Source organism: Chiloscyllium punctatum, chromosome 11 (genome assembly GCF_047496795.1).
Source record: "Chiloscyllium punctatum isolate Juve2018m chromosome 11, sChiPun1.3, whole genome shotgun sequence".
Classification (NCBI taxonomy): Eukaryota; Metazoa; Chordata; class Chondrichthyes; order Orectolobiformes; family Hemiscylliidae; genus Chiloscyllium; species Chiloscyllium punctatum.
In genome coordinates this window covers 36,199,376-36,213,828 of record NC_092749.1, presented here as the reverse complement: position 1 = coordinate 36,213,828, position 14,453 = coordinate 36,199,376, and the positions used below count along the sequence as shown (strand labels likewise).

The 14,453-nt window shown below is 40.0% G+C and overlaps 1 protein-coding gene across 3 annotated transcripts in view; it reads right to left on the bottom strand.

Annotated features, from left to right (window-relative positions):
* The window catches only part of LOC140482897 (4F2 cell-surface antigen heavy chain-like), a 175,936-nt gene that overhangs the window by 39,962 nt on the left and 121,521 nt on the right, over window positions 1-14,453 (bottom strand). For 2 of the 3 annotated variants that reach the window (XR_011961805.1, XM_072580624.1), the window contains one exon: window positions 9,508-9,899. The exons of the other annotated variant lie outside the window; for it this stretch is intronic. Coding sequence is in view for 1 of the 2 variants with exons in the window: in XM_072580624.1 (XP_072436725.1) it covers window positions 9,564-9,899 (336 nt within the window). In the remaining variant the exon portion in view is untranslated. Of the gene's footprint in view, window positions 1-9,507; window positions 9,900-14,453 lie in introns of those variants that run through there. 3 annotated transcript variants of the gene reach the window in all.

The following is a 14,453-nucleotide window of genomic DNA, read 5'->3' as shown; positions in this document are numbered from 1 at the left end:
CAATACATGTACTGTTTGGGAGGCAGGATTGATGATAAATCTGCTTAAAAGTGAATTCACAGAAACCCAAGTCATGTTTCTGGGTCATGTTATTGTTTATGGACAGATGGCCCCATGGAATGTGAAAACAAAGGTTTTTGGGGAGTTTCACATACCATTGACGAAGAAAGCAGTACTGTAATTCTTAGGATTGAGAGAGTTTTATCAGAAGCTATACTGAATTTTAACACATGGTTGTTTCACTCACTGACTGAGGAGACACAGAAAATTTCAGCGGACTGTCAGATGGTATTTGACGGCCTGAAAGCTGTGTTAACCACTGCCCCAGTATTAGCCACACCTAATTACGCAAAGCCATTCAAGGCAACTATCCATGTGACTGATGGGGTGATGTGGACTATACCAATTTAAAGTCATGCCATTTGGTATGAAAAATGCACCAGTCACATTTCAAAGACTAACCAATGAAGTAATTTCTGGATTAACCAATTATATGGTGTATATCAATGACCTGGTGATTTTTAGTCATATACGGAAAGAACATTTGCAGCATTTATTGCAGTTGTTAGATCAATAGATGTACTGTTTGGGAGGCAGGATTGGTAATCAATCTAATTACACAAAGCCATTCAAGGCAGCTATCCATGCGTGTTACAAAAAGATGACGAGAAGATAGAAAGATCTGCAAGGTTTGTAGCTCAGGTTGAGGTTTAGGGTGTAGGTTTGCTCACTGAGCTGTAGGTTTGATATCCAGATGTTTCATTACCTGGTGAGGTAACATCATCAGTGGCGACCTCCAAATGAAGCGAAGCTGTTGTCTCCTGCTTTCTATTTATATCTTTCTCCTGGATGGGGTTCCTGGGGTTTGTGGTGATGTCATTTCCTGTTTGTTTTCTGAGGGGTTGATAGATGGTATCTAGATCTATGTGTTTGTTTATGGCATTGTGGTTGGAGTGCCAAGCCTCTAGGAATTCTCTGGCATGGCTTTGCTTAGCCTGTCCCAGGATAGATGTGTTGTCCCAGTCAAAATGGTGGTTTTTTTCATCTGTGTGTAGGGCTACGAGGGAGAGAGGGTTGTGTTTTCTTGTGGCTAGCTGGTGTTCATGTATCCTGGTGGCTAACTTTCTTCCTGTTTGTCCTACATAGTGTTTGTGGTAGTCCTTGCATGGAATTTTGTAGATGGCGTTGGTTTTGTCCATGGGTTGTACTGGGTCTTCTAAGTTTGTTAGTTTTTGTTTGAGAGTGTTGGTGGGTTTGTGCGCTACTTGGATTCCGAGGGGTCTTAGTAGTCTGGCTGTTATTTCTGAGACTTCTTTGATGTATGGTAAGGTGGTTAGGGTTTCTGGCTGTGTTAGGTCTGCTTGTCGTGGTTCGTTCCTGAGGAATCTGCGGACTGTATATTTTGAGTATCCGTTCTTCTTGAATACGTTGTATAGGTGCTTATCATTGCAGCTATTCAATTTGAAAATTATATACGTGGCACGATGAGAAAATGTAATTGCTGATGCATGTCATGACTTTGATGAAGAAAGACGGAGATGTTCGGTGGCAGGAGTAAATAACTGAAGTAGAATTTAATCATGAATGATTGCATTCTTAGAGTCAATGTAACGTATATGTATTGTAATGTTTTAGTGCAATATGAATAAGGACTTTAAAATGAAGTCATTTTTGTATATTGATGGTTCTTTTTTTAAGGGGGGATGTGTGATGATGCTGTCATTTTAAAAGGTTATTTTGTTCTAGTTTATTTTGAAGTTGTAAAACAGAGGCAACAAGAATCACTAGAATAAACAATGTGTGAAGCCTTCAGGTAATTTTTAAAAAAAGAAGTTGGAGCAATGAAAGCAGCCTGAATAGGCGTGGCCAGCTCTCACAGCTTTCTAGTTATTTTTAGTTTTAACATCTGGTCTCAGAAGAATTAGAGCTTCAGTGAATGAGTCCTAGCTGCTACTGTCTCTGGAATTTCTCTTCATGCCATTTCCTCCTGAATGGAGAACTGCATGCAGGAATATGTGTCTAAATTTACTTTTTGCCAAGGAGGTGTTTATGGGATGTTACTATTTTGGCACAGTTAATTGGTAATAGGTACTGTAACTATTATTTGGTTATGTTTTTCACATTCCTGATGAAGGGCTTCTGCTGCTCCTTGGATGCTGCCTGACCTGCTGTGCTATTCCACCGCCACACTTTTCAACTAAGTTTGCCAATAGTTAAGTTATTCTAAATTCCCATTTCTGCTGTTTTTATTTAAACCCTACAGTTAAAATATATTATGTTTTGCTTAGTGTTGAGTTGTTTAACCAGTCACATCACATCTGGGACCTGCGCCTCATATTTACCATTAAAATGAGGAAAAAAATCCATAACAAGGGATCATTTAGTAAGTGGCATTAATAATGAAGCCATATAAAATAAGCTTTTAGCAAAATCAAAATAGATTTAAAGAAATTGCTGAAGATTGCATTAGCCATGGAGAGTGCAGAAAAGGCTGCTGAGGAGTTACAAAGTCTTTGAGTAGTGTAGGCTCAAAAGCACCTGATAGGGTGCTGAACCTCAAGGAACAGTGGTGTCTGGAATGAAAGGCATGGGCCCAAGCATAGAAATGAATATAGAAACTAGAAAACCCAGAGGCTACAGATGATTAAACCAACAGCCTTGAATAGACCCTGAGTATGCAGAGTGTTTCAGATGTCAGAAAAGCCAACCCCCAGAACTGAGCAGATTTAAGGATGTTGAACGCTTCCAGTGTCAGAAAAAAAGGAAATTTGAGAGATAAGTGCAAGTATAATCAGAGCATCACCAGTGTACCATAGATAAGATAGTTCTCAGGCAGAGGGGACAGACATGTCTGTCAATAACGTAAGATGCAATGAAAATAGTTCCGATCACAGTGGTAAATACAAAGGTGTTATGGTTGGAAGTGGACAGTAGGGCCTCTGCCACTATTGTTGGGGAGTAGACCTACCAGTATCTTCAAGAAGGGAACTGCTCCCTGAGGTTGATGACATATACAGGGAAGGCCATTAAAATAATGGATACAACACTGGTTCCAGTGAGCTACTCGCAGAAATCCACTCAGTTGCCTTCAGTCATGGTGCAGGTCAGAGACAGAGTTTGATGAGGTGTGGCTGGGTCCAAGAGGTCAAATTAAATTGACTAGAGATTTTTAGCATTTAAGAAGGGGTCTGCACAAAATCATCATTAAGTGCAGAGATATTTTCTATGAAGAACTGGGAGAAATTAAAGAAGTAAAGGCAAGAATCCATAAGAATCTGAGAAGCCACTTCTAGACTTTTCAGAACTATGTCTATGCCTTATACTTTATAGGAGAAGTTGAAAAGGCTGGAGGACCTAGGCATCATTCAGTCAGGGTGATGGGCAGCACCTATTGTACCAGTTAAAACTATTTGCATCTGTGGGAATTACAAGCTGATGGTTAACCAGTTGCAAAGCTAAATAAGTACCCTATTCGCAAAATTGAAGGTGTATATGCAAATCTGGCTGGGGGTCAAATATTCACTAAATTAGACATGAGTCATGCCTACAGGAGCTGCAGCTGGACAAAACCTTTAGGGAACATGAGACGATAAACACTTATAATAGGTTGTAGTAATATACCCACTTGCTCTTTGGTGTTTCATCAGCATCAAGAGTGTGGTGCTGGAAAAGCACAGCAGGTCAGACAGCATCCAAGGAGCAGGAGAATCAAGGTTTCAGGCATATGCCCTTCATCAGGAATCATCAGTTTCATCAACATGTACTATATTGTAAAAAAAACCACAGAAAGTTTACTAGAAGACTTGCCAGGTGTTGTGTACTTGCATGACGTATTAGTAGAAGACCTACGGAAGAACACGGCAAAACTAGAGAAGTATTAAGAAGGCAGGAGGGTGCCTCAAGACTGAGGAGTATGCCTTCCAAGCAAATGAGCAATTTACTTAGGTTATGAGGTGAATTGCATCCCTTAGAGGACTATGTGAAAGCAATCAGAGGCGCTGGCCCCTAGGAGTATCTTGAAACTTATATATTTTCTGGGGATGATTAACTTTTTTTGGACATTTCATCCCAAACCTGTCAATGATGTCAACTCCACTTCATGTATTGTTTTAAAAACACTTGAGGTGGGTCTGGGAAGCACTTTACAAAAGGAGATATTTAACAAGATCAAGCAGATGTTTACTGATACACTTCCACCCAACCAAAAAGATATCATTAAAACATGATGCATCCATATGTGGTGTTGGTGCAGTTCTTTCCCAAAGAATGGGTAATGGATAGAACATATGGGATATGTGTCAAGAGCCCTTACAAGCACAGAGAAAAACTAGTCACAATCAAGAGAGAAGACCAAGTGTTCATTTGTGGCATCAAAACGTTCCATCAATATTTATATGGGTCAGACATTTCACTGTAATGATGAACCACAAGCCACATTTGAGGTTTTTCAAGAAAGATACTGCGATTCTACCTGTAGCTTCAGCCCAGATACAATTCTGGACATTGTTGTTGTCAGCTAATGAATATTGTTGCAGGACACAAATAGCCAATACAGATGCTCTGAGTCGTATCCCCTTGCCAGAGCTCGATTCACTCCCTACAATACCAGAAAAGATAAGAATGGCCATGAATTTTCTAAAAACCTTGCATGTGTCAGCCCAACAAATTAAGTGCTAGATTGTCAGAGGTGAAATAGATTATATTGTATGGCTGGCAAACAGGGGAATTTCTGAAGAAATGTAACCTTAACACATGAGGAGTTATGAGGATTATACTGTCCTTTGGGGATAAACTATGGTCATTCCTGGGACAGGAACAAAATTGTTCCTGGAAGAGTTACACAGTGCCCATCCAGATGAGCCTAAAATGAAGATATTAGCAAGAAGCTACATTTGGTGGCATTGCATCAATGCAACAATTGGAGTGTAAAGCATTGCGGTCAGTGCCAATCTCAGCAGAAGTTACCTGCTGAAGCTTCACTACATTCATGGGATTGCCTAAGTCCATGAGGGGTGAGGGCCTACATTGACTATGTGGGACCATTTATGGAAACAGTGTTCTTTTTTGTTATTGGACACCCATTTGAAGTGGATAGAGCTGTTCAAGATGAAAACCGTAACTGCGTGCCAGTTTAAAAACTGCACCAGTCTTTCACAGTCCATGGTGTACCAGATAACCATATTTTGGACAACGGAGAAAGTTTTATTGGTCCATGTTTCAGAACTTGATGAGTTGAAATGGAATAAAACATATCAAATGGCACTGTACCATGCTTCATCAAATAGACTGGCCATGACAGCAGTGCAGACTTTTGCAGCTGAGTTGAAGAAGCAAACATTTCATTTTTAAACATCAAGTTGACGAGGTTTTTGCTATCATCTAAGGTCACCTGACATTTGACTACAGGCTTCACTCCAGCTGAGTTGCTAATGGGTGATCAGTTGAAGATCAGGTTAAACCTGATGTTCCTAAATTTAGCAGGAAGGCTGGAAAAAATTCAGAGGAACCAGAAAAGGGGCCATGATTTATTTAAAAGTGCAAGACCTTTCAAGATAGACAATCGAGTGTTAGTTTTGATAATGCACCAAACTGATTTTCAGCCAATTGTTATAATATACAGAGCAAGATTTTAAAGAAGCATGTAGACCACTTGTGAGAGTGACAACTGTTTCAAGAGCCAATGTTTCTGATTCAATGGCACTTGCAGAAGTGTTGTGAATTGCTCAGGAAGTGAACTGTTATATCAGACAATAACAGGCCAATTGCTACCCCCAAGAAACAGTGGAAATTGAGAAAAGTGAAACAATGACACAAGGGTAAGTCTTTGTGAAATGAGTCCAATAATAACCATGTCATTAGAAGAACTTCAGTCAGTAGTCCTATATCTCACGACAAGAAAAAGGACAGACTGAATTACTTATGTATAATGTTCATTATTATGACTACTTGGTAACATTGTAATTTAGTTATTTCAATGTGTCATGAGGGACTTAAATGAAAAGGATGTAGTAGTTGGTCCCGCCTGCCTGAGGGAGTCATGTGACTTTTTGGTCCAATCAGGAATGGTGGGAATCTGCATGAGACATCTGGGAACTTGCCCAACAACTTAATCAGGGATCTACAAATGTAAGGAACATGTATTCTGTAAATAAGTGTTATTAGTTGCCTTAAATCATAGTTCTTCTCTGGTTAACTTATAAAACAAAGCTTTGAAATTGTTACAATAACTATCTTGAATGAGGAAGCCACTGTCTGGAAAGTTGGAGTCAATAAAATGTGGAGCTGGAAAAGGCACAGCAGGTCAAGCAGGATCAGAAGAGCAGGAAAGTCGACGTTTTGGTCAAGACCTTCCATCGGATGAAGGGTCCTACCAAAACGTGGACTCTCCTGTTCGTCTGATGCTGCTTGACCTGCTGTGCTTTCTCCAGCTCCACATTTTACCGACATTGTCTTTCCAGTCCTCACTGTCACCACTGTCTGGAAAGCCATTTGGTGGCTATTTATTTGGCTCTGTCTCTTCCTACCATTTTCAGCATCTGATCTGAGAGAAATAGAAAGTCTGTCTCACCCTCTCGTAAAACTAAGGGTGGATTGCCTGTCAACCAAATAATATCTAAGATTATACAAGTAGTTCTGTTTTATAAAGAATCATAACAATTAGGAATCAGGTACAGGGTCTCCTTGATATTTTTTTCCACTGTAGCAAAGTGCAGTATGCATTAGGCCACTTATTCTGATTCTTGCGCCTCCTGAGCCAGGAAGATGGTCTGTGAGTTTTAGCCTCAATCACAGCATAACATCCATAATGATTATTGCATTTACTCCAGTGCGTAATTTAAAACTAATACCTCTGCCATTTACTTTAATCTCAGTTTACCCAAATTTATCCGGTCGGTCAATAAAGTTATAAAAATCAAACTTTTACTGTGAGCCTGAAACATCCCCTAAGGAGAGTTTATCCTTTTCCTGTGAGTACCCTACTTTTAGAACTTCTGGAGAATTTTTAGTTTGCATTTACTTTTCCGTGCTCCCACTGCAGCCTTACACTGGCCTCTATCTTTGCATTTGTAATTCTCTATAGAACTGGCTGGGGTTGGTATCCCTCCAGTGAAATTCTTTTAAGGCTTGGATAGAGCCCTGATCCAACACTTGCTATAATTGGATCTTCTGCATGCTAAGTTCTTCCTCAGCTTTTCAAGTACTTTTGATTTCCATAATAGTTTACTTACTGTAACTGCTTGCTTTCTTCCTGTTGCATACAGTCCTGTGGGTCTTCCACTGTTAATTGTCAACTTAAGTGCAGACTTATTTGTTCTGGAGTTCAGTGTCTAGGTACATCCTGAAATTTGTCATGGACCTGTCTCAACCATAGCTTCGTTTTCAGCACTTTTCCACCACCAAGTTCACATACCAGGCATCTTGGTTTACTGTCACTTTTGGTTCTTATCATTAGATCTTGACACTGTTGCTACCACATAATAATGTGAGATGAACACTCTGGTGAGTGAATGGCAACAGGCTTTATCAACCATAACTATAAACAGGGAATTTGTTGAGAAAACATATCTCTTCAGCCCTACAGAATCAATCCCCAGTCCCATGTTATCTGATGTCACTATGGCATGGCTCCTATTGTACATACTCAATATCTATACTTCGAGGAAATATACAACTCCCTTTCCTTAATATGGAGTGTCGACCCAAATTAGGATAAAGACTATGGGAAAAGTTATTGTTTAATTATAATGGAGATGGCTTTAGCAATTCCACTGTTCCTAGATAATTTGAAAAGGTGAAAAGGGAGTTAAAGAATTTCCAGTTACCAAGGAACTGAGGCATCCCTGGAAGAAGATGATAAAAAATCTTCTGCTACCAAAGGGACTTGTATGAACTTAATAGAAAAGCAGTGCCTTCAAAGGCTACAACTCATCAGGAGGTAGACTGAGTTATCCATGCCTTATTTAAAAAACAATTCTTATTATGTTGTTAATCATTTAATTAAACGTTAGATTTTTCAAAGTGTCTGGTAGAGGGGACAACAAAGAGCTACATGGATGTATGTATTGAATTGAGTTAGCATTATACAGAGGCATCATGCCAGGCGAGAAGTTTTACAATTATTCTTTGTAAAAATGAATAGACTCTTTTTCAGTCTTCTCAAAAAGACAGAACCGAATTTTAGGATAAGGAGATTGGTAGAATTCAGTATTTAGCTGCTTTAGGAAAGTGGATGACATTGTACTGCAGTTGTTTGCTAATTTATGTTGTAAGTTGTGAGCTGATCAAGGATGGATAATGAAGGAATTGAATGCTCTACCCAAATACACTTTACTGTATCTGCTTTCTCCAGAAATTCCTCTTCATAGATTTGCAGCACTGGTCCTCAAATAGGCTAAACTAGTAATTACTGAGAATCCTTTCAGGTACTGTGTGCTTTTTCTTTTTTATGTGTAGACTTCAGTTATAAGCCTAAAGAGATCAACATGATGTACAATATGCAAGAGGCCATAATAGAAGGCATGTCAACAGCAACCACATGATCTGTTTGTGCAGCAGGAAGGGATCTTAGGCAAGTGAGATGTAACACGTTTTTAAGGGAATGAATTGGTAAGGACATTCTAAATCATATTTTGACTGTTTCATGGAAAGCACAAAGAAGTATCCATGCATTTGCCTTTGGAGATCTCGTGGAGATATATTTGAATTATTTACAGAGTTAAGAGAACTTTTTTTTAAAATCCTGCTGCTGGTGCTATTGGCTGAATCATTGCCTGTTGTAAAAGTTTTGTCACAGTCTATAACATCATTTGGCCATCTCTCTTCATCACATTTCTGGTGTATTCTTACCGATGACCAAACATAAGCATTTTTCTAAGTTTGTTTGCAAGATGTGAATAATGCTGATTTGGTTGTTTTGATTTTATCATTCCTTGTTGGTCTGGAACTGTGGTAGAATACTTGTTCCTTGAACTGCTGTAATCTTTGAAGACAATGCTTATATTATATAGAGATAGTGAATTCCGGAATATATCAAGAAGTATTTCCATAGGAACAGACTTGAGCTTTAAAATATGATTGGAAAATTGTTGACCATTATGGAAGAATCTTGTCTGAATGACCTTCCACAACTACATTGTGATATTGTAATATTAAACTAGGAACTAAAATAATTAATATAAAGGTAGCCTGTACAAACTTGCATTGTACGACTAAAAAAAAATTTAGGAACTGCATTTAAAATCCATGTGGATTACTGCAAACTAGATTTGAACAAACATGTAAAACTCTAATCATTTTGTATATTTTTCAATGCTAGGGGAGAAATGCAATTCCTCTTCCTGAGATCAGTACACTAAACTGAGTATTTATTGCATTGAGGCAAAGCCACCAATGTTAACCAATCTTGTTTAGATTTAAATAAACATATAGATCTGATATTTTAAGTGGTTTTCATTTATTATATGAAAAACAACCAATGAGCTTTCTTTAACATGCAAATTCCACAGTTTAATCAGACACTAAATATTTTCATTTAAATTGTGTTAACACATTAGTTCAAAATATTAGTCGTTAATAAAGTATTTTAGAATATATCCTGTGTTTGCTTCTACTTTCATTTCATGCAAATTTATTACCTGACACGGTGTTAAACCTCTTGATTTTGCAAGTAGAATAGCAAGATTGGGCAAATATAACCCAGTGAAATCTACAGATACTTCATCACCAAAATTCAAGACAACTAAAATTCCCGTTAGCTCCTGTTGTCTTATATATGCAATGAAGTCTGTTCTATTTGCTAGAATATGGAAGTCACCAAACTGTAGAGGTGGTTCTTCATGTCTTAGTTGAATAAGATTCCAGTAATATGTCAAAGTTGATAGTGGATCATCAGTTTGTTGCTGTTAATACCAAAGAGAACTTAGACCTCAGTTAAATATCGTATAATTACAGTATCATGCAACACAGAAGGGTGTCAAGCTGTAGATTGATGCCACCATCACCAGTTCTTTCACATGTGTTGTATAAAATATTTCATTCTTTTGAAAGATACTCTTGAATCTGCATCCCCCATACTTTCAAGCAAGGACTTCTAGTTAAATTCATGTTAATTTGTTCACTCTTCCCTTCCACCATGTCCAACGCCTGCTCTTTTGAGCTAGCAAGCAGTACCCCAAACAGAATCTTGGATTCAAACCAGGATTTCAAAGTACTTCTTGAAAGGAAATGCATCCATTCACAATTTTTCACATTGTTCTCAACATTTCTGGTAGCTCAGATTGTGAACTGTTTCAGTTCAATAATCATATTTAAATTGCATAAAGATGAAGTGACAAAAACCTTTGCCATTATTTGAGGACAATGGAGTTTAGTTTTATTTAGAAATACAAAATGAAATAGGAATCCAGTCACAAGATTACATGTAAACAATTCATACCACCACTCTCATGCGCAATAAGTTTAACAGCCCTTGAGCTAATGCTCCTTTAAACAAAGCTTTTGATTAATTGCTCTAATGTCTCATGTGATTAGGTGTCAAATTTTGTTTGATAATGCTCCTGCAAGGTGCCTTGAGATGTTTTATATTATTAAGAGAGTTTTACAAATGCAAATTGTTGTTGTTGTGCACTTCATTTTAATAGAAAGCTATAGCGTTAAATGTCAGTAATGCTATACTCACATAATTGTGTTATTGTAAATGACTTTTCAGATGGAGTCACTACAAATTCCCTGAACATGATATTCACCACTATAAATAGGTATTAAGAATTGGAATGTAAAATCAATGCAAGAAGCTGAACCTACATGAAAATTAGTGTCAATGTTTAAAAGCAGTCTGCGCATTCTGGCATACGCCTGAGAAATTATTTTTACTACTGCCTCTGAGTAATAGTTGCATTGCATAGTTGCAAGACTGTCTCCAAAAAGAGGCAAAATCACTATCCTCTGTCATTCAACAGAATTCTTATTGTTGATTGGCCCACCTTTAACGTCTTGGAGTCACAATCTAACAGAAGGTTAACCAGGAGATCCCATACAAACACAATGGCTACAAAGTTAAACATCACACAACAGCTGGTCATTGACCAACAGGTTTATTTGAAAGCACTAGTTTTCAGCACTGCTCCTTCATCGGAACCACCTGAAGGAGCAGTGCTCCAAAAGCTAGTGCTTCCAAAAAAACATGTTGGACTATAACCAGATATTGTGTGATTTTTAACTTCTTACACTCCAGTCCAAGACCGACACCTCCAAATAATGGCTACAAAGGCAGATCAGTGGCTAGAAGTTTTGTAGTGAATTTCCTGACCTTCCAAAGCCTGTCCACTTTTTCAATTACATTCCTGACATATGTTTTACAGTAGTTCCCATTTGTCTGAATGTGCTTACTTCCAACAACACCCTCAATGTCATCTTGGGCAAAGCAGACTGCTTGATTGGCGCACCATCCATCACATATCCCCTACCAATTCTCATTGCAGCATGTCATATACTATGAAAGATGCAACACAGAGATTCATCATGGCTCTTTTGAGACAATGTTCCAAATTCACCACCTTGACCACTGTGAAGAACAAAGCAGTAGATGCATGCGAATGCCAACTCCCTCTGGAGTGACTCACCATCCTGACCTGCCCCATACTGCTGCTCCTTCAAGGTTAGGTTATATCTTGGAACTCCCTGCCTAACATACATTAGGTGAACATACACCACATGGGCAGCAGCAGTTCAGAAGGCTAACATCTTCTCAAAGGCATTTAGACACAGGCAATAAATGCAAGTCTTGCGAGGCATCACTTACATCTTACAACCAATAAAAATGTATCCTAAAGTTATGGGTTCAAATCCCATTCCAAATTCTTGAGTATAAAATCTAGGCTTAAACTCCAGTGCCAACAAAAGCAATGCTGTTTAGAAATGTTATCTTTCAGATGAGACATTATAGCATGGTACTTAGACTGCTGCAAAGATCTCATTGCACTGTTTTGAAGACGTGCTTGAGAGTTCATAGAAGAGACCTTTTGGTCCATCAAGTTTACACCATTAAGAAAATTTTAGGCTGAGATGGACAGATGTCTGCTAATTAAGGGTGTCAAGGGTTATGGGTTAAGACAGGAAAGTGGAGTTGAGGTTTATGAAATCAGCCGAGATTTTATTGAAGGGCAGAGTGAACTGGATAGGCCAAATGGCCAATTACTGATCACGCCTTATAGTCTATTTACTCTTCATCAAGATTAAGCCAATGTCCTTTGGGGCAGAATGGTGGCTCAGTGGTTAGCACTGCTGCCTCAAAGCGCCAGGGACTCGAGTTCAAATCCAGCCTCTGGCAACTGTCTTGTGTTAAGTTTGCACATTCTCTCTGTATCTGCGCGGGTTTTGTCCTAGTGCCCAGATTTCCTCCCACAGTCCAAAAATGTGCAGGTTAAGTGGATTGGCCGTGCTAAATTGCCAATAGTGTCCAGGGATGTGTACGTTAGGTGGATTCGCCATGGGAAATGCAGGGTTAAAGGGATAGGTAGGGGAGTGAGTTTGGGTGGGATACTCTTTGGAGAATCAGTATGGTCTTGTTGGGCTGAATGGCCTGTTTCCATACTGTAGAGATTCTATGGATTCCTAATTGAAATTTATATGGTCATTCTTCTACACAACGTATTTGCTGATATCAGCAACATCGGCAGTGAATCTACCTATAGCTTTCCAGATGGCACCATCAGAAACCAACATTGACGCTAGGAATGCTGGGTTTCAAATAGACAAGACAGTGTCATAAATGGGATCCTCTGCCTGTCATGGAACAATACAGCACAGGAACAGGCCATTTGGTCCCTTAGCTCTCCAAGCCTGCGCCGACTCATTTCGCCCTTCCATACTAAAACTATCTTCACTTACAGGATCCATATCCTTTTATTCCCTTCCTAGTAATGTATTTGTCATAGTGCCTCTTGAATGCTGTTCTCTGCTTTTACCACCTCCTCTGGCAGCAAATTCCAGGCTACAAGATATCAATTTCAATACTAAACAACCCAGATGGCCTTCTTCTTCAAAGACCACAATTTCCCCTCAGACGTGGTTGATGATACTCTCCACCGCATCTCCTCCACTTTACGCTCCTCCGCCCTTGAACCCCGCCTCTCCAATCGCCACCAGGACAGAACCCCACTGGTCCTCACCTACCACTCCACCAACCTATCATCCTTCGTCATTTCCGCCACCTCCAAACAGACCCCACCACCAAGGATATATTTATCTCCCCACCCCTAACAGTGTTCCGGAAAGACCACTCCCTCCGCGACTCCCTTGTCAGGTCCACACACCCCAACAACCCAACCTACACTCCCGGCACTTGCCCTGCAACTGCAAGAAATGCAAAACTTGCACCCACACCTCCCCCCTCACCTCCCTCCAAGGCCCCAAGGGATCCTTCCATATCCGTCACAAATTCACCTGCACCTCCACACACCCATCCGCTGCACCCGATGTAGCCTCCTATACATTGGGGAGACAGGCCGCCTACTTGCGGAACGTTTCAGAGAACACCTCTGGGACACCCGCACCAACCAACCCAACCGCCCCATGGCTGAACAATTTAACTCCCCCTCCCACTCTGCCAAGGACATGCAGGTCCTTGGCCTCCTCCATCGCCAGACCATGGCAACATGACGCCTGGAGGAAGAGCGCCTCATCTTCTGCCTAGGAACCCTCCAACCACAAGGGATGAATGCAGATTTCTCCAGCTTTCTCATTTCCCCTCCCCCCATCTTTTCTCAGTCCCAACCCTCAGACTCAACACCGCCTTCTTGACCTGCAATCTTCTTCCCAACCTCTCCGCCCCCACCCCCTCTCCGGCCTATCACCCTCACCTTAACCTCCTTCCACCTATCGTATTCCCAGCGCCCCTCCCCCAAGGCCCTCCTCCCTACCTTTTATCTTAGCCTGCTTGGCACACCCTCCTCATTCCTGAAGAAGGGCTTATGCCCGAAACGTCGATTCTCCTGTTCCTTTGATGCTGCCTGACCTGCTGCGCTTTTCCAGCAACACATTTTTAAGTACAAGATGGGGATGGCAGCATGCATTTGATGAGTTTAACTGTACCATACAAGATGGCAGTAATGGTGGATACCATTATCTCATAAAATATGCTAGTAGTAGTGATATCCTGAAAAATATTCAGTTCTGGAAAAAAACCATGGCAACCTGAGGAGAAGTTAGAAAACTATGACTGCATCATTACATATTCAGCAGCTCAAGAGAACATAAAGCAGATAATCTCTATGAATGAAGCTACCTCCAGTTAAAAAGACCATAGAAGCAACAATAATACTACTAAATCTGCCACTAGTTGCTTGAAATATCTTGAATTGGTGAAATATGTTGTAAAGGCTTGTGAGTCTTACTTAAGCTGCAAGGAGAAAACTCTGAATCATAAACGTGGGATATAATAGTGGATGCTGGAG